The following is a 19,338-nucleotide window of genomic DNA, read 5'->3' as shown; positions in this document are numbered from 1 at the left end:
ACTGGATCCTACTGAGGCTCACTAACAACAGTACTGAACCCGACAATGCAGATGCACATTTATTATTTACCATGTGCCACGTACCATGCAAAGTGTTCTACATGGAGTATATCACTTAAGATAAAGGCAGAGAGGCCCAATTCAGTGGGGGTAAAAATGGGAGTACATATAAAAAAAAAAAATCACACCTTCCTTCCCATTTCCTCTTCCCTAAGGATCTCTAGTGGATGAGGAACTTAAGGGGCCATCATATCTCAAGGATGGCATCTAATGGTACCGCAGAGATGCAAACTTGTTTCTCCTTTGCGGAGTGGAGATGTGGAGGTCTCTGGCATTTGCAGTGGACTCCTCCAGGCAGCCAGGGCTACAGTTTAGCACCATCAGGACATTTACCGAGCTTGTTGTGGTCATGTCCCTGCTCCCGGGCCTGTGTCTAATCAACAGTGTCCATAAAACGCTCAACCAGTGATGGAGGAGCCATAGGTCCCATCAAGTGTCTTCTCTGCAAACAAAGGAGGTGACAGAGAGACCAAGAGGTGCACCCCATTATCCTGCATCCTAATCCCGAGGCTGACCTGGCACATCCTTCTGTTTGATTGTAGAAAAACTGTATCAGAGACTGTAGGCAATCTGTGCCCCTACGAAAAGTCCTGGTCCCCAGGGTATGGAACATGTTAGTAAGTGCTCTCTAGGAATTCTCCACTTAGCTTGAAAAATCATATAGGCTCAAGGATTCAATGACAATGTGTCTTAGAGCACTCATTACAATGTATAACAATTTCATGAACATCTCATATAGCATACAAGTGCCATGAAGTGGAATTCTGGATAGCCATTTAAGAGGAAAACTGACGCTGGATGGTGGTGGTGTACACCTTTAATCCCAGCACTCGGGAAGCAGAGGCAGGTGGATCTCTGTGAGTTCGGGGTAGGTCTAGTCTACAGAGTGAGTTCTAGGACAGCCAAGGCTACATAGTGAAACCCTGTCTGGAAAAAGAAAAAAAAAAAAGATGAAAACTGAGTCACTGAAAAGAACTGGCTAAAAGGCTCTGCAAAGGCTGGTACACACCTGTAATCCCGAGCGCTCAGGAAGCAGAGGCATGAAGACCTCACGTTCTAGGACAGCCTGGGCTAAACAGTGGGATTCTTTCTTTAAAAATATGTAGAAATATATGCACAGGAAACAGGTATATCTTGAAACAGTAACATTAGTTATCATGGCTGTTAAGCTTGTAGATCTCTCTCTCTCTCTCTCTCTCTCTCTCTCTCTCTCTCTCTCTCTCTCTCTCCTCCTTCCCTTGTCCTTTCCCCTTCCTCTTCTCCATCTGCAAATGCTGAGAATCAAACTTACTGCCTTGCACCTGCTAGACAAGAGTTCTATCACTGAGCTATACCCCCACTGTGGATGACTTTTCTTAAACTTCCTTTTGTGTTTTGAACTTCATTTAAATGAAGATGAATCATTTTTCAATTGTAACATTTTTCTGTTTTGATGCCCACACTCATCCTATTCACTCCTCGTGTTTTCCCTCGGGGTTCTTCTATGCCTCTTCTTCCTTCTTGGCTGGGAGGACTGGGAACGATTTCCCAGCACGATCCAGGATGTGTGTGCAGGTGCTAGTCTGGCTCCTCTCCATGGACCAGCAGGCCGGCCATCTATTTGGTCATGAATCTTGTTTAGATGCTTCAGTTTTCACATTGGATTTCAATTCTAACATCTGCTCAGTTGAATCTTAAAATAGCTGGTACTTCCTCTAATCAGAAACCTCCAAGACTCTTCTCCAAAGACAGAAGGAAGAGTCCACCATCTATTGTCTGACGTTTGTCAAGCCCCACAGTGAAAATGTCACTCCGGGGATCCTCGCCTGTGGACTCTCTGTCAGTCCACGCTCACGGTTGCGGAGGGCTCGAGCTTAGCATCCAGTCTGATCACCTATGAGCTTGGACTGAACTGTATTTCCTCCATGTCAGTGGGGCTTCCCCCACCTCATCTAAATCCTCTCGGCAGCTGCCACAGGACTGTGTGTGTCCCAGGGACCTGGCTCTGGACCAGCACAATCTGTGGGTCTGACCCCTTTGGGGCTGAGGAACGACCCTTCCACAGGGTCGCCTATCAGATCTCCTGCATATCAGATACTTACATTACAGTTCATGACAGTAGCAAAATTACCGTTATGAAGTAGCAACAAAAATAATTGTATGGATGGGGACACCACAACATGAGGAGCTGTATTAAAGAATCGCAGCGTTAGGAAGGTTGAGAACCACTACTCTGGACTGTCTTTGGACTATGTAACCCTCACAATGTCTTACATAGGATAAATGACCACCTCCCTTTCACATATGAGAAACTCAGGGTCGGTGACACTGATAAAATTGGCCAGGTTGACACAGCTCCCGAGTGGCAGGGTCAAGTTCAAATCAAGAATGACTTCAGACCAGCCAGGGTTTTGTGTAACTTGAATGTCCTGCTTAATTTTTTTTTGCATGCGTGTCCTGACTCCCACACTTATTGCCCCCCTGAGATACCACATTGTGGAGACTCATCGTGTAGATGCCAGTGGACGCTGGGTACTAGGGGGAAGGTACGTCATAGGGACCATGGGGACATCCTTTCCGACTGAAGTCTCACTGAGCATCTGTTTTCTGTGAGGAAGGGGTATACTTCCCTTTCAGAGAAAGCACCTCCTTCACCTCGACCTCCAGAAATTGAGGCCAATTTGTGGCCTCAGAGCTCTGTGCTGTCGGTTGGTACTAGAACTGTGATATTCTAGAGCTTTGGTGTGGGTTCTAGCCTATATTTTGTGTCCCCTCCCATACGTTCAGGTCTAATGTATCTATTAATGGGGGCTGTGTTGAATCTTAGAATGAAGCATGGCAGAGTGGCCATACACTCACCTAAGCATTTGCCACAGGGGTCACTTTGCTGAGCCCGTCCCCGACAACATGCTGATACGGAACAGCATCCACGCCATCAGGTAGGTATGACAAGGAGGGAAGTGAGCTGAGATGGGAAGGGCCCCTCGTTAGGTGGGGAAGCCACCCTTTACAGCAGACCCTTCTAACCTGCCTAGCTACACTTCCTACTAGTACTAGAAAAACAGTGGCCACATTTTTCATGACTGGGGTCATGGAATAATGTGTTGGTTCCACAGCACTGGAAGCTACAGCCCTAGACCTGGCTATTCCTTAACAGGAGCACTGCCTGAGATCACCACAGGCTCCCTGCAACCAAAAAGAGGTTCCCAGCTGACACTCAAGGATAAGGACTGTGCCTGCGCCTGGGAGGCAAGGGCAGAGAAACCCAAGTGTCAGGACTACCCTCAGGTCCGCTGTATCCATGTGCTCCAGTGACAGAGACCATGAGCCGAGCCCTTGGGTTTTCTGCATGGGCCAAACACAGCAGGGACGACCCCCTTATCCCATTCACTGAAGGGGCAAAGTAAGAAGTGGCCGTGAGGGGCTGGATAGTTGGCTCAGTGGTTAAGAGCACCTATTGTGGCAAAGGACCTAGGTTCGGTTCCCAGCACTCACATGGAGGCCCACCAACTCCTCAGGCACCAGGCACATGGGTGGTGCACAGACCTAAGTAGGTAAAATACTCATACATATAAAATAATAGAAATAAATCTTAGAAGAAGAAGAGGAAGAGGAAGAGGAAGAGGAAGAAGAAGAAGAAGAGGAAGAAGAGGAAGAAGAAGAAGAGGGTGTGATCCCAGTGGTCTTTTGGTCTCCTTCCATCCTGGGAGCGCTAAGATTCTCAGGTGAGAAGCTGCCATCCGTCTTCTACCCAGTCAGTTACTGATATAGTCAATGAGTAAAAAGTAATAGGTATCTGCATCCAGAGGGGCATGTATGGTTGAAGCCGTGCTAACCAGGAATACACCATTCAAAGGCCCGATGGTAGAATGCAACCATCCTCCAGTTAGTGTTTCAAGGGGCAATGACCAAGGGCTGATGTCATCTTAGAAAATATTATTTCGGGGCTGGAGAGATGGCTCAGAGGTTAAGAGCACCGACTGCTCTTCCAGAGGTCCTGAGTTCAATTCCCAGCACCCACATGGTGGCTCACAACCATCTGTAGTGAGATCTGGCGCCCTCTTCTGTATACATAATAAATAAAAAAAAAAGAAAGAAAATATTATTTCAGCTGGGCCTGGAGGTGCAGGCCTGCAGTCCTAGTTAATCAAGAGGCTGAGACAGGAGGATTGCAAGTTTAAGGGCTGCCTGGGCTACAGAGTGAATTCAAGGCCAGTGTAGGCAACCCGTGTGGCCCTGTTTCAAAGTAACAAGTAAAAAGAGTGCTGGGCTGCAGCTCATGATGGAGACCTTGCCTAGTATATATGAGTCCCTAAGATCAATTCCTGACACCATAAGAAACCTTTCAGTTCAACAATCACCTCCTCAAAACTCTTCCCAAATGGCTGAACATCGTACCCAGTAAGGCACCCTTTTCTTGTCTGCCGTCTGTGCTTGATGAGTTACTGCTTATCTTTGTAGAGACCCTCCAGGCACGAGCTCCTCAAGGCTCTCTCTGAGTCTCCTTGCTTTTCCTCCCAGGCTATGTTAGAGTCTCTTTCTGGTAGACCCTCAGCCCGTGGGCATAATTCTGCCACTGTATGGCATTTGTCATGATTTTCCCTTTGTAACTCTGGTTCCCTAATTGATGGGGTGCCTTGAGGGGTACCAGTCTCCTTCAGCTTCGCAAGTCCAAGGGGGCTTAGTATTATGGTTGGTACCCAGCAAGTGTTGGATCGAGTGAAGGAAGCTGCAGGAGGTCCCTAAGATGAGGGAACTTGCATCTTAGGATCAACATGAGTCCACTGTGGGTGGTTGGGGCCAGTCCCTTCATTTTATCTTTCCTCCCAAAGAAAGACCTGGTGAGCAAAGTTGAACAAATGCCAACAGCACAATGGCCTTGGGATGGAGGAACGTGTCTTCAGCCTGGGTTGTCACTATGGCCTTCAGACAGAAGCCGTAGTTCTCCCTGTCTCTATTTGGCTTGAAGTCTTGCATTTTAAGAGCTGGGATAAGCTTCATCTACAACTTGCTTCACCCACGTCCAGAGGCAAAAATAACTGAGAATATTCTGGGCTTATTTACAGATTCCATTGACATCTCTTTAGTTTTGCCTATAGGTAATTTTCCCAAGTACCACCAACGAACTGCCTAGTTAATAGAAATACATATTAGTGCCTAATCACGATCTTCAGCATGTAGAAAGAACCAGGAGACCTCTACCAAGAGGCTTATCTGGACCAGGACTGACATATTAACTGGCCACCATTCAGAGCCCTTCTTTTTGGAGTTAATTTATGCTAACTGAAAGAGAAAGGAAATTACCTTTCTACCTTAATTATAATAGGAGTATATGTAGACAATGTTGGAGATACAGAGCATATGGACGGAAATTAAGCTGACCTGTAAAATTCCACTGTTGGGTTATAGCTACTGCTGTACTCTGTTGTGTTTTCTTTTTATATTTGTATATACCCGCACGTACTTTATACACTATATGAATATTTATATGTGTGAATTTAAATACCAAATCAGGAGAATATTTTATGTGCATTTTTATAAGTTGCTTTTCATGTAATGCTATATCATGAACAGATTTTGCATGCCATTATACAGTTTTCAAAGACAATACTTTGGAAGGTGGCAGAGCATCCCACTGTCTCTAAACTTAAGGTTTAGTGTCATGCCTCACCCCAAGCACAGAAGGCATGGTAAGCTCGCCCCATCATGACTTGCTTCCCGGTAACGGTCCAGGTTTTCCACGGAGGCCTCACACAGGGGCATGGGGTCAACTGCGCTCATGAATTCATGGGTTTCTGCCCAGTGTGGCCTCTTACATCCACCCTAGGGGGACAGGACTACTAGGAAAAAGGAAGACTCGTGAGTTACTTGGATGGGAGAGAGGGTCAGATCTCATCCTCTTCCTCTTCTTCAACAGCTGAAGCACTTAGTAGGAGAAGCTATAGCGATTCTTTACTGGCTCATGAAGCTTTGGGAATGGGGCTCTCACCAAATTCAAGACCTCTTTAAAGGCCTTGCTGTTGAAAATACTTCTCAAATGCATGTGCCCATTTTCTTGTCTTAGTAAACTCGGTACAGCCATCCCTCTGGATGTGGACTGAGCTGAGGATGCTCGAGTGTCTTATATATAATGAGGCAGCATCTGCACCTCACCTGTGACCACCCTCCTATACGCTCTATGCCATAGATGAGTTGAAATACCGAGCAAATGTACATTCTGTCCAAATACCTCACTATGTGATATCGGTTCAGGGATACTGACAAGAAAGATCAGTCGCTATATGTTGAGTCCATCGTCAGTTCTTTTCAGAGCATTTTTGATCTGCGGCTGGTGAAACCCATGGATACAGAGCTTGTGGAGGGGAAGGCTGACTGCACACATAAATGACTTTTTTTTTCTTTGTTTATTGCAGATGCCTGCCTAATGCCTCAGGCTCATCTTTCTGAAGTGAATTAATGAGTTGTCATGCCTCCAAACCCACCACATGTTCTCACAAAGTAAACGTCCATCTTCCAGCCAAGTACCCCTCCTCTGGGAGACCTCGTCCTGCTGCGCACTGGGGCAACCTCATGATGGCATGGGTATCATTTTAGTGCAATTATTTGTTTATAACCCAACTAGATCCTGAGCTCGTGGAGAGCAGGGACCTGCACATGGCTCACAATAGGCACACAATAAATATAGGTGTGCATTTGTACACAGTTTTACTTTTTCTCTCAGGTGTGGGATACAGAAGCACTACACATGTTGAAAACCAAAGCCTGGGACATAAATCCTAACTCAAGGACTGGTGACAAGAATGTCATATCACGACTGTCCCTCTCATTCTCCATACCCTTAGCAGCTATGATTTATTGAGAACGTGAGCTGTAAACTAGGTCTGTGGTGCCTCACTGAATGTGATGCCTTACAGTGACCACAGGTGGTGGGTGCTGCTATTATCCCTGTGTTGCAGACAAGGAAGCCAAGGACCAGTGGTATTCTTGCTCAAACAATGAAGCCAAGAACCAACCTTGGACTCAAAGCTGGGCTGACTGCAAAGACCACATCCCTAAAAGGTGACTATTACCGTAGTTATTTTGGAGGGCTATCTAAATACAATTAGCTGTCTGTATTGTTGATTCTGTATGTGTAGGAAAAACTGCATCTTGATCGAATAGGTATGGACTCTTTTCTTGTGTCTATTTTTCCAAGCAATACGCTATGGGAAGCATTTACATAGTGCTGACATTGTATGAAGATATAAAGTATGCATGATATTGTGTACATAAATGACGTATGCAAATATCGTATCATTTTATAGAAGAGACTTGAGTGTCAGGGGCTCTTTCAATCCACACAGGCTTTAGAACTATCCTCCCTTGGATATGGATGGATGACTGCACATATATAAATGTAGTGAAGAAGTCTGTGAAAAAATTCAAAATGCCTACTTTCTAACTGTACAAAAATGAGGTTGATTTAATATACCATCCGTTACAAAAAGAATGAGGGGAAAGAATATTAATCTCTGGGTATCCACCCACCTTTGGCTTTATGGCCGGGTTGCCTCTCAGGGAGGGATGCCAGTAGAGAGCAGCTATGAAGGAATGACCCCCCCACAGTGTTAGTCCATCTATTCTTTTTTTGTGGGAAGCACAGGTGGGAAAGGACCACAGAGCTTGAAATGCTATTCTAAAAAAATCAGTCAGGGACATTTGCTGTACATCTCAACTCTTGGCTCGGAGACAACTGGCTGGATAGATCAGGGTCGCCTCTTTACATGTAGACAGACACCCTACCCTGTCTATGTAAGGACCAGACACAGCACTACAGTTCAATCTTAACAGCTCTCTGCATGTTCATGTTTTCATCTATCGCCTTTGATTTTCATAGTGTCAGAGTCAAATAGATTGAGGCCACCTTCAGCTGGAGAAAATGAGAAGCAGAATGATGATAACCACCTGCATCACAAATAATGTTAATTCAATTGTCAGTGGTCAACTAATAACAATATCAGAATTTCTTTGAAAATTTCCTACTTTGTAGAGGCAATGGAAGCTTCGCTTCGGGAATCTCAGACTCCACTGAGACCATCCTGTAGTTTCGTGACGGGCTTAGGAAATTAAATTTCATCAAATGGATGAGAAAATCAGGAAGTAAACAGTGCACCCGGAGTCACACGCTGACATGGGTCCTACTCATCTGTGGTGACAGCGGAGGAGGTCAGAGCGGAATTCGGCTTAAACCTCCCCAGTGTCCGGTCTCACAGCACAACCTTCTTTTCTACACACCCCGAAGCGCCCCTTCCTGGTCACAGTATGCTTGACTCCCGTGCGTTACCTCCCTGTACTTCAGTTCGCTTGGTATCTACTGATGGTGGAGCAGGATCGCATGCTCCCCCAGAGTCAGCTGACCGTGTGTCCTGCATACTGCCATTTCTATCCCTCTAGTTTGGGTCCTTCCAGGGCCCACATTCAGCCACAGAAGCTCGGAAAAAGAGGGAGCTCCAGCTGCCACATGTGTTGACTTCCAGCACCGTGGCTTCAACTTTCCCTACGCGTTCCCAAAGCCAATCTCAGCTCCACCGCGTTCTGCACACAGAGGACAGAACTGCAGAACTGCAAGTAAGGGAGGAATGAACGTGGCTAAATATAGCAGAGCCTGCAAACGTGCCCTTCATAGAGAACTAAGAATGAGCAAGGGTCTAGCACAGTGGTTCTCAACCTTCCTAACGCTGCCGTTCTTTAATACGGTGCTTCATGTTGTGGTGACCTTCTAACGGAAGAATTATTTTCCTTTCAACTTCATAACTGTAATTTTGCTGTTGTTATGAGTCGGAATGTAGATATCTGATATACAGGGTATCTGATAGGCAACCTCTGTGAAAGGATCGTTCGATTCACAAAGGAGCTGCAACTCACAGAGTCACTGGTCTATCGAAAAGGTAAAGCTTTTTAATGCTGTTTAGAAAAAGGGGCGGGGAGGGTTGAATATACAGCTCAGGGGTAGAGGGCCTACTTATCATGCACAAGGATCCGAGTTCAATGCCTAGTCTGGCAAAAAGTGTTTTAATGTTTAAAACTACTGAATGAAGTCCTTCCCAGATTCTTGAAGTGCATCCGATAAAGAATGCATCAACGTATTTCTAATCTACCCACATCAACTTATTACTGAGTGAACTAGAGAAGGCAAGCCTGCAAATTCCCTTGGTTCTGTGTGTTCCCTACTCCTAGAGACCTTCTTAGGAAGATGACTACAGCTTGGGAGGTTCATGGCCATAGTCTTATAGCTCCCCATCACTCACAGGGGCTGAGAGTCAAGGAGATAAAATATATTTGTAAGTCTCAGGCTTCTTTGTCTCACACCCGTCCCTTCTCTTCTAACATCACGCCGCTGCTCCTGCTTCTGAGATGCCCAGGTGGAGTCTGGGAGACCTGATATACAGAGATGGAGAAGGGTTCCAGGCCTAGGCAGCTGATGAGAGGAACAGACATCAGATTCCATAACAGACTCTAAACCACATCGTGGGCTTGGTGCTGCTGACCCACAGGAGGAATCTAACTCAAAACAACAGTCTGCGGTGATTAATCTTGGCTGTCCACTGGACCGAAGTCAGAAACACACAAGGAGGGACATCTTCGGGTGAGTTTACGAGGGTGTTTCCAGACAGATTTCACTGAGGAGGGACGGACCCACCCTGAGTGTGGGTCGTACCTCCATGGACTGGGGTCTCAGACAATATAAAGGGGAGGAAAAGGGGGGAAGCTAGCTAAACCCAGCACCGCTCTGTGCTTCCTGATGGCAGATGCAGCGGGACCAGTGTGCCTCACGTTCTTGAGGCCCCCTTTTCCCTACCACGACACGCCGTGAGCCAAGGTGAACCCTGCTCTCCCGAAGCTGTTCTTTATCAGAGTGGCAACAACAAAGGTAACTAATCCATAACCCTCACTCCTTTTGTTTGGCTCTATTCTGTTTGTTTTTCCCCTCCCTGTCGTCTGAACGTGAAAAATATTAAATGGTAGATTTAGTGTTGACATAAATAAACAGGAACAGGCAACACATTATGTATCATTTGGCATAACATTCCCAACCTGCCTGCAACCAGTGCACCACAGCGTCCCCTAGGACACTGACCATGTGAGAGTCACAGCCTCGCTTTCACAGGAAGGCTCTGCGCTCTCGCCTTAGGTCACGGGATTTCCATGGGAAACTGTTCTGAAACATTTCACAAACGGGAAGCTTCCTAGACATCGCCGAGGCTTATTGTAGACAGCAGATAAAACCATGTGGTAGTGGTGGGAACAAGCACATGTATGCTGCCTGAAAAAGGTCTACAAGGCCATAAAGCTGATGACCTCAAACTGAAAACAGCAACCACCACCACCCACCAAAACCCACTTATCCATACCACCTAGAAGGTTACATATGCACTTGAACTGTAGAAGGAATCTGTTACTTTTTTTTTTTTTTTTTTTTTTGTCCTCTCTGGTAATCCAGGGTACTGCCTCGAATGAATCATAAAGCCTTAAGATTGGACCAAAATATGGAATTGCCCTACATAAAGACACAAAGAACCTTTTTTTTTTTTTTTTCATGCAAAGCTGTGATATCTCAAAGGTCCAGGTCAAGGCTGATGGCCTTTGTTACTATTTTTGAAGTTAGACAAACTGTGCATTTTAGAGAGGATTAAAACGCCAGATTTGTGTAAAACGAAAATCCTCCGGAGCAGATACAAGAAGAAACTCCAAGCCTGTGGGCGTCTACGCTAAGCCAAACATCTGGATGAAAGATAAGAACTGCAACCATTGCCACACGTCCGAATTTATCAAGACATGTTGATCATAAAACTAAACAGTTGTGGTTTGACTTTTTTTTTTCTCTCCCGATCCTTCCCTTCCCCTCCCCTCCCCCGCCCCTCCATTTCAGCTCCACATTACGGTGTCACCATGGAGCCAAATGTCCACAGGTGCTGGTTTAAGTTTAGCTTTTGGAAGTCTTGTGAAAGGAAATCATATAGAATCTTTAATGTATTTTTTTTTTTGAAAGTGATGCATCTCTTGGGGAAAGCAGCCTCAGAACGAGGTGATGAACACAGCTTAGGGGCCACGAGGTCTGGTGAGCTAGTGTGCTTTTCCCCATGTTTCCACTTCAATTTTTATTTGTTTCTACTGTTCTGGTTTTCTCAGTGGCAGAGGGGAAATACTGCATGGTGACTCCGCTCTGGAAAGCCTACCTCGTGTCGTTGAGCAGAAAAGGGACTGGCTGTGGTGTGTGGCTGATCTCAGCTGGCAAGGAGGAGGTGGGAAGGAGCCAGACAGCCCTGGACCTGCTATTATGAGGGGCTCTACAGTGGTCTTTCATGTCAACCCTGGTGAAAAGCCAGGGACACAAATGCTTGTCTCCGTTTTAGGCATCAGGAAGTTGGGATTCCGAAAAGGTCTAAGATCGGGGGAGCGGGTCCGGGGTATGAACCTGGCGGGGTGTGACCCTGCAGAGGAGCAAGCTGGTCCGGGGTGTGACCCTGAATCTGCCTTTTCGTTCTATACCACAAGTCCAGCTCCCTTAGAGGAAGGTGTGTCACGAAAACCAAAATACTTGTGGAAAGAAATTGGACTATTTAAAGAAACAACTGAGTCTACAGCCATACCACCCTGAACGCGCCTGATCTAGTCTGATCTCGGAAGCTAAGCAGGGTCGGGCCTGGTTAGTACTTGGATGGGAGACTGCCTGGGAATACCGGGTACTGTAGGCTTAAAATAAATAAATAAATAAATAAATAAATAAATAAATAAATAAATAAATAAATAAATAAATAAATAATAAAGAAAGAAAGAAAGAAACAACTGAATCTCACAAGAATGGCGGGTTACACATACATTCTTGGCATCAACAATCCGATACTTCATGTCCTGTAAATCTCAAATGGGACTGACTTTAACCAGCACTTAAGTCTGTGCAAACAATTGAATTTAAAGATACTTAAGGCAGCCCTGGAGACTTTGCTTTGCAGTCCTGGCTGTTACCATACACACCATTCTTTGTATTATTCTCCTCATCTCTCCTAAAACAGAAGGGTGCATTTTAAAAGCTCATATGCATCCTTTCTCATTTTTTGATCATCAAAACCTAAAGGACTGAGCAGCGCACAGCAAGATATAAAGACGATAAGTGTGAGCCTGGCTGACAGTTCTTAGCATGGTGCAAATTTGGAACATGGCTAGACTTGGTCTGTGGGGTTTTTTAGAACTGGAAGAAATGGCTTAGAATATTCTTGCATCCACCACACTGAACCATGGCCTGGAATTGCCAAAATATGTTACATTGATTTTCGTTCAGTTCTCCAAACCTGTCTATTTAAAATCCAGTGAGCAGGGTAGAAAAATCAAACCAAAGTGGCGTTTCAGATTCTTCTGATTGTAAAGTCAGGGCTCATGGTCACATCTGTTCTGTCTGCCTCAACTACAGAACCACCCGCCAGGGTTCTCTATCTCAGAGCTATCTCAGGCAACTCGAGCGTGTGCATATCCTAAAGGAACATGTACTGTGAAGTCGTTTTCGTTTTCTATGTCTGTAATAACTAAATTAATTTACAAGCCTAATGACAAGTATGGATAGACACGGTGTGACACCCCAGGGAGTTACTTTAGGATTTACTCTAAAGGGAACATACAGGTCAAACCTTGAGGCTCCCAACTGTTATTTGTATAGTATTTAATCTCAGTACTAGTCAATTGAAAAAACCCTTAATATTACAGAGGTAAACATATTTATCACGCCTAATACTTAGGAATGGCCACCAGAGCAACCTGTTGAGATAATGAAGGCACAGGAAGCTGGGAGATCTTACTGTATTTTTGGTACCAGAAGAAGAAAGGGATTTCTCTAATCTGAAAAGTGAAGTTGATACTTGAGTATCAACAGCTGAGGTAGAAGAAAAGTCTAGAGTTCTAAGTTGAGTGAGAGACTGAAAATATGGGAAACTCATGAAAGCGAAGCCTGCTCAAATATTTATTTGGCTTCATCGGTTGAATATCGAAAATATCCTAAAAAAAAAAATCCCACTTGGAGATCTAATCTCTCATGCTGCGGGGTGTGATGGGATTGGAAGGTGGGGCTTTGTGGGAGATGGCTGAGTTAAAACAGGTTATTGGTATGGGCTCTAGTCCCATCTGACTGGTGTCCTTGGGAGAGGAGAGAATTTGGACGCAGGCATCTCTGTGGAAGGAAGACCATGGAAGGACCTCATGAGAAGGTTGACTGTTTACATGAGAAGGGAGGGAGGGACAACTCAGAGGAAATCATGCTTATTGTCACCTCGGTCCTGGACTTTTGGCCTCCAGAGACATGGGGAATAAATTCCTGTTGGTTACACTCTGTAGTCTGTGGTGCTTCTGTTGTGGCAGCATGAGCAAATTGATATCTATCTATCTATCTATCTATCTATCTATCTATCTATCTATCTATCTATCTATCCATCCATCCATCCATCCATCCATCCATCCATCCATCCATCTACCTACCTACCTATCATCTATTTATCTGTCTATGTATGTATGTATGTATGTATGTATGTATGTATGTATCTATCTATCTATCTATCTATCTATCTATCATCTGTCTATCATCTGTCTGTCATCTATCTATTCCCATATAGGCTCATATACATATGGATATACATTTGGGTCTATATCCAAAGAGGGCGCAAACTCACCACATCGAAGGCAGTAAACACGTGACAGTAGTGGTGGTTGGACTTCAAATCTTTTGTGATATAAGCAAATGTTGAGAGGTCTTCTGGGTCCTGGGCAGCGCAGGAGATGTTACGAATTTCATGTTCAGCGATGATGTTCTAGGAGAAATGACACCAGTGGTCACCGTTTTTCCTTTGAGAATCAACACATTTGTAGACTCAGGGCAGGCCATCGGGAACCGGCTGCTTTCCTTTTCCCCGCCATATTCAGAGTGACTCAGTGTGCTCGCCCGTGGACAAACGTACACCAGGTTTGGAAGGAATGTTTTCATTTAATAATAATAAACAACCTAAAATCATCATATCCTGGATCAGCTCTCGCCAGATCTGCTGTGAACCAAAGCAGTCTGGGTGACAGACAATTAGAAAACAAGACGGAACAGTGATTACTGAGCATTTCACCACGTCCACTCCCCACCTCCTGCAGGAGATAGGCTGTCTTGCCTACTGCTAATCCTGTCTGGGAGCAGTCATCTGTCGCTGGCATGTATGAGGGGAGCTGTGACCGCGGGAGGTTGTCCAAACCCTTCGATGTTGTCTTTGTCCTCTGCTCCTAACTGCCCCCTTTGTTCTCAGGCGCTGGGCTGGAACCCAGGACCTTGCTCGCGTTTTCTGCCATACCTCTCCACTCCCAAAGCGAGGGTGCATTCAGAATGAAGCAGGGGGGAAGACTCAGTTCTCTCTCTCTCTCTCTCTCTCTCTCTCTCTCTCTCTCTCTCTCTCTCTCTCTCTCTCTCTCTCTCTCAGGTTCTCAGGAGGCTGAGAGTGCAGGGCAAGGGGAACACTGTACTGTGATGTTCAGGCTTTAGGTGCCTTGCTGGATGCAAGGACCTATGAATGGGATAGCTCTTTCCTATAGAATAACGGTGTGTGTGTGTGTGTGTGTGTGTGTGTGTGTGTGTGTGTGTGTGTGACTGCCACTATCTTACAGGTGAGGAAACTGGACCTTCAGTAACTCATGCAGGGAAGGGGTGGAGCTGGGGCTGAGGTCTGGGGTTTTTGGAGAGCTGACACTCTTTGGAGGGTCCTGTAAAACTTGTGATCGCAACCCCTCCTCGCTGGTGTGATAGACTTGCATTTCTCGTGTTATCTCCCTCCTAGCCCTGGAGCATAATCGGTGGGAGGAACGGTTCAGGACCAGTGTTCTGAAGCACAAACAATCAAGAGATCTTTGCTGCAAAACCTGCTAGAAACTTCTTTTGATACACAGATGTATTTAAAGAGCCCTATAACAGTACAATCATTTTTTTTTATCTTATAATTTCTCACATGTCGTTTGCGGTTGTCATAGATATAAAACCTCCAATGCTTCAGTTACCCTAATTACTTTTTAATTGCATATCTTAAAGAACCCGTTGGCAATACAATGTTCCATGTCTACTCATCAATGCTTAAAAACACTGACAAAATGTCCTTCCCTGCCAGCACCCTCAGCGAGTACTTCATGTCCCTCACTCTACCAAGCTCTGCAGTTGGAAAGCAATTACAGAATTAACACATAAAAGAAAATTAAATTAAGACATTCTTCACTGTGGCCTTGAATGCTGACACTGTGTGCAGCTGCTCTGTCAAAAATAACTCAAATGGAAATTGGAAACGATAAACAAGTAACATTGTATTGCCAGACAGCGTCAACATAAAGTCCTGGTCCTCTTCCTGCACTCAGGTAGCATTTCTTTAACCAGAACACTGAATTAGGAAGGAACATGTGGATCTTCAGAAGGAATTTTTTTAAGGTCTGTGTCGTCTTTGAAGGTGCTGTTACCACATGTGGGGTGCTGTTACCACATGTGGAAAGTCTTGGCCATCACTGGATTGCCATTGTTGGACCCTAGAAGTCTGGACTCAATGCTGGCTTTACCTGCTATGGTGGGTAGTGTTGTTAACTTGGGGGAAGGGTTTCTGGGCATGTTGGAAGGGGCTTATCTTGATTACTGTTCAATGAGGTAGGAAGGCCTGCCTGCAGTGGGCAGCAGCATTTATGGGCCCATTCCTAGACTGAACGAAAAGGAGAGAGGTAGTTGAACATGAAACACTTGTTTCTCTCTGCTTCTTCACTGTGACCAGCTACTTCATCTCCTGCTCACTGTGACCTCCCTGTAATGATGGATACTACCTGTACTGTGAGCCGTAAGGCGCTGAAGGTCCAGTTACCACTATAAGATAGTGGCAGTATCTCTCTCTCTCTGTGTCTGTCTCTCATCAAGTTGCTTCCAATCTTGTATTTTGTCAGAACGATGTGTAAAGTAACCATCGAGGACTGGCTCCAGCTTTTAAGCTGGTATCTGCATCCTTGAGGACCTTTGTCAGCATAAGGGAATGGTCATAGGGACAAGTGCCCTGTGAGATTTGCGGCATTGAGTTTCCAGGCTCCTGACGATTTGTTGTGACAGTGTTGTGGTCCTGGACAAAAGTACAACGCAGGTAAGTTGGGTCTCCAGTGCTCTGTCCTCCTGCTTCCGAATCCTTCCCGGGATTTTCTGAAGACTTTTCCTTCTTGTCCCCAAGAGGCCAGGTGTGGCAGAGAGAATGGAGCCATTATCACTGAAGCTCACCCCCAGTCACAGGATCAGCTTTAAAGTTCCTTTGAGGCATCTGTGACACATGTATTATACAAATGTCATCTTTCCTCACTGTTGAAAATGTCTCAGCTAGGAGGAATGTGATACCACTAAGATCGCATAAGTCTATCCTCAGGAAGGTGTATATTCACAGGCCCTTGTGATATATCCCTGGTAGACCCTGGTGAGGACTGGGATGTCTGAGTACTGCCTCCCTCACTACCATCCACTTTTGGGGACAGTGAGGCCAGTTCTCTATCTGTGGAATGGATCTAAGGCCAAGGACTCTGCAGCTGCACACTTTATGGAAAGTGGATTGGCCAACTCACCCCTTGGAGAAGATTCAAAGAAGAGAGGATCCCTTGCCCTTCAGTCATGCATCAACTGTGGCTACTCCACAGATTAAAAGGTGATGTTATCACGAGGTGCTGTTTGTAGCTCAGTGGAAGATCAGACTCTTGTATGTTGTTAGTTTTCATTTCTAAGAGTGTTCGTTCTAAGGAAGGCTCATGAGAAGGCCCGGGGAGGGGCTCTCCTACCTTCCTTTGGCTAGGGTTTGGCAGCTTAATGCCTTTCAACTTCCGCCTGACCACCTTTCATCATGTGCAGAAACAGCTACTGTTGTATCTGGTGGGTGTGTGGGGAATAGAACTGTTTGGTCCAGCCACTTTATATGACAGTTCGAAGAAGGGTGTGAGATTCCAAAGGGATGCAGCCTAGGAATCTACCCTCACCACACCCTTCAGTCTTTATGATACCACAGAGAGCTTCTCCTGACCACTTCCTCGGGCCAGACTCTTTCCCATCAAGGGACTGAAGTATTCCCTCTAGAGAAGGACCAGGATGGAGGCAGAGCTCTGAGAGGTGGTTAACTGAGGATGCCCTGTGGGCTGCTTGATGCTAAGGACCACAGTACAGACCAATTGTGGTCTCTTGGGACTCCCAGCTGCTTATGAGAAGTGTGTGCTATGAAAAACAATGATATGTTTGAAGTTGTCATCAAATGAAAAACAAAACAAAACAAACAAACAAAAAACCTTGAACACTGAAGTGAGAAAGACTCCAATCCCATACTCTTTCTATTGCAGTCACAGAAGGCTAGGGAGAGAGCACAGGAGGGTGAATATGACCCAAGCCTCTGTCATTCCTGGATGTGGGAATTGGGTCACCTCTTGGAAGACCCTGCTAATCTCAAGAAAGGTCAGTAATCAAACAGCTAGAGTCCTAGCGGCCAGGTTCCTGTAGGGACTGATGCTGGGTTGCTGATCTACGAAAGCAGATGTGATTTCCCTAAAACATCTTAGGACTAAGTCTATTCCAAGTTCCATTTCAAATTCAAGACCCCCTTTGCTTCTTCCTTCTTAAATCAGGCTGAGTGATTAGTTTCATAAGTTGCTAGGCAATACATTTATGTGTTTATAACCAGGCACCTGGCCCTTCCCCATGAACTCAGAGCTATTTCCTTACTGACTGAAAAAGAAATGCTTCACTGAAGGCTTCATCTTTTGCATTCTCTAATGGGGGCTAATAGGAAAGGAAGGGTAATGAACATATAATTAATTACTCGTTGTACTTTAAACTAATTGGTAGAAGGTAGCTGTGGAGTAATAGAAAATGTATGAGGTTTGGCAGTGGAAAACTCCATGACAAACAGGCTGTGCCTGTGGGCAGACATTGGTCAAAGGACAGGGACCTTAAGATGTCTGTGTGGACTGGACAGCCCTGTCCACCTGACCAGCTTAAGGCCGAGGGACATATGCTGAAGACGCAAAGCACCATGGGAACACACCAAGGTGTGCCGCGCTTCAGTACGGGCTTCGTGGCCACAAGCGCCTGAAATGATGTGGTCCCCATGCACACTTCCGCTGCCCAAGTTCTTCACTCGTCCCACCAAGACAACACTTTCCAGCGGGGGAAACGAAAGGAATCTAGAACGCAGCACTTGAGTTCATCTCTTCTCCCTTGCTGCGGATCCTTCCCGCCTTCTGAAGCTAGACCCTCCTGCGGATCCTTCCTGCCTTCTGAAGCCAGACCCTCCTGTGGATCCTTCCCGCCTTCTGAAGCCAGCCCCTCAGTCCGGGAGGCGCTTCTCCCAGGCTTCTCTGCAGCCTTATACTCAACTGGAACATCTGTCACAGACCGCAATGCAAGGACTTGAAAGATACCCTGATCTTCTTTATTCATGGTCTTTATGGACACAAACTGTCCTTTGCGTATTTTCCTGTGCTGATGCTTTCAAAGAGGTTGGCGAGCAGAGGTCTGCACTGTCACTGGCGACTGAGTCAGAAACATCTCAAGAGGTACAGGAGCATCCATGACTACATCCCCTCTATGTGTGTCTCTCTTTCTGCCAAATGCAGCAGGTCTGGCTCAGCTTCCCTCACTGTTCCGATGGTGGGGGTCTGGGCAGAGAGGGTGCTACTGATGTAGATGCAGGTGGTTATGGCACCACTGAATGACAGACCTGACCCTTCAGACGGCAGCAACTTCAGCGAGCAAATGGCCTATGTTTGGAAATTGCCAGAATCCAATTCAGTTTGGAGAGCGTCAAACTCATCACTGCTCTCCAAGCTTTTCCAATTCAACAGGATCAAGACAGTTGCCCTAGGTTAGAGTGAGGGGTGTGTGCGTGTGGGTTGGTGGAGGGTCTAGGTGCTAAAGTCTTTCTTCCACATTAGATAGACCAAAAGCAATGGTATCTTCAATGAACATTTCAATACTAGAAATCTTAAAACAACTTAACTCCAATTTAAGGATAAGGTAATTTTATGTACCAGAAACTAAAAAACAAACAAACAAACAAACAAAAACAACAACAAAAAAGCCAATCAAGGGTTGTTCTGATTGGAGTCTGTGGTTGTAACCTGACATCCTAAAGGTCAATGACATACTGCACAGCTGAGTCATCATTAAAGATAAGGCACTTAATACACTCGGGCTACTGTTAGCCATCATGGTAATGCTGTGTTATAGGCTTTCTGCCTGAGTTCTGGAGTTTTCCCCCA

General features: G+C 45.6%; 1 protein-coding gene and 1 non-coding gene across 18 annotated transcripts in view; one reads left to right on the top strand and one right to left on the bottom strand.

Annotated features, from left to right (window-relative positions):
* Nucleotides 1–19,338, bottom strand: part of Anks1b (ankyrin repeat and sterile alpha motif domain containing 1B) — a 1,025,752-nt gene that overhangs the window by 11,064 nt on the left and 995,350 nt on the right. For all 17 annotated transcript variants that reach the window (XM_076554619.1, XM_076554611.1, XM_076554613.1 and 14 more), the window contains one exon: nucleotides 13,734–13,871. In XM_076554619.1, the coding sequence (XP_076410734.1) occupies nucleotides 13,734–13,871 (138 nt within the window). The remainder of the gene's footprint in view (nucleotides 1–13,733; nucleotides 13,872–19,338) is intronic.
* On the top strand, nucleotides 11,656–11,774 carry LOC121823844 (5S ribosomal RNA). The gene has a single exon (XR_006065486.1). It is a non-coding gene; the product is annotated as a 5S ribosomal RNA (ribosomal RNA).

Source organism: Peromyscus maniculatus, chromosome 18 (assembly GCF_049852395.1).
Source record: "Peromyscus maniculatus bairdii isolate BWxNUB_F1_BW_parent chromosome 18, HU_Pman_BW_mat_3.1, whole genome shotgun sequence".
Classification (NCBI taxonomy): domain Eukaryota; kingdom Metazoa; phylum Chordata; class Mammalia; order Rodentia; family Cricetidae; genus Peromyscus; species Peromyscus maniculatus.
Note: the sequence above shows the minus strand (reverse complement) of the source record. Positions and strands in the feature narration are given on the sequence as shown.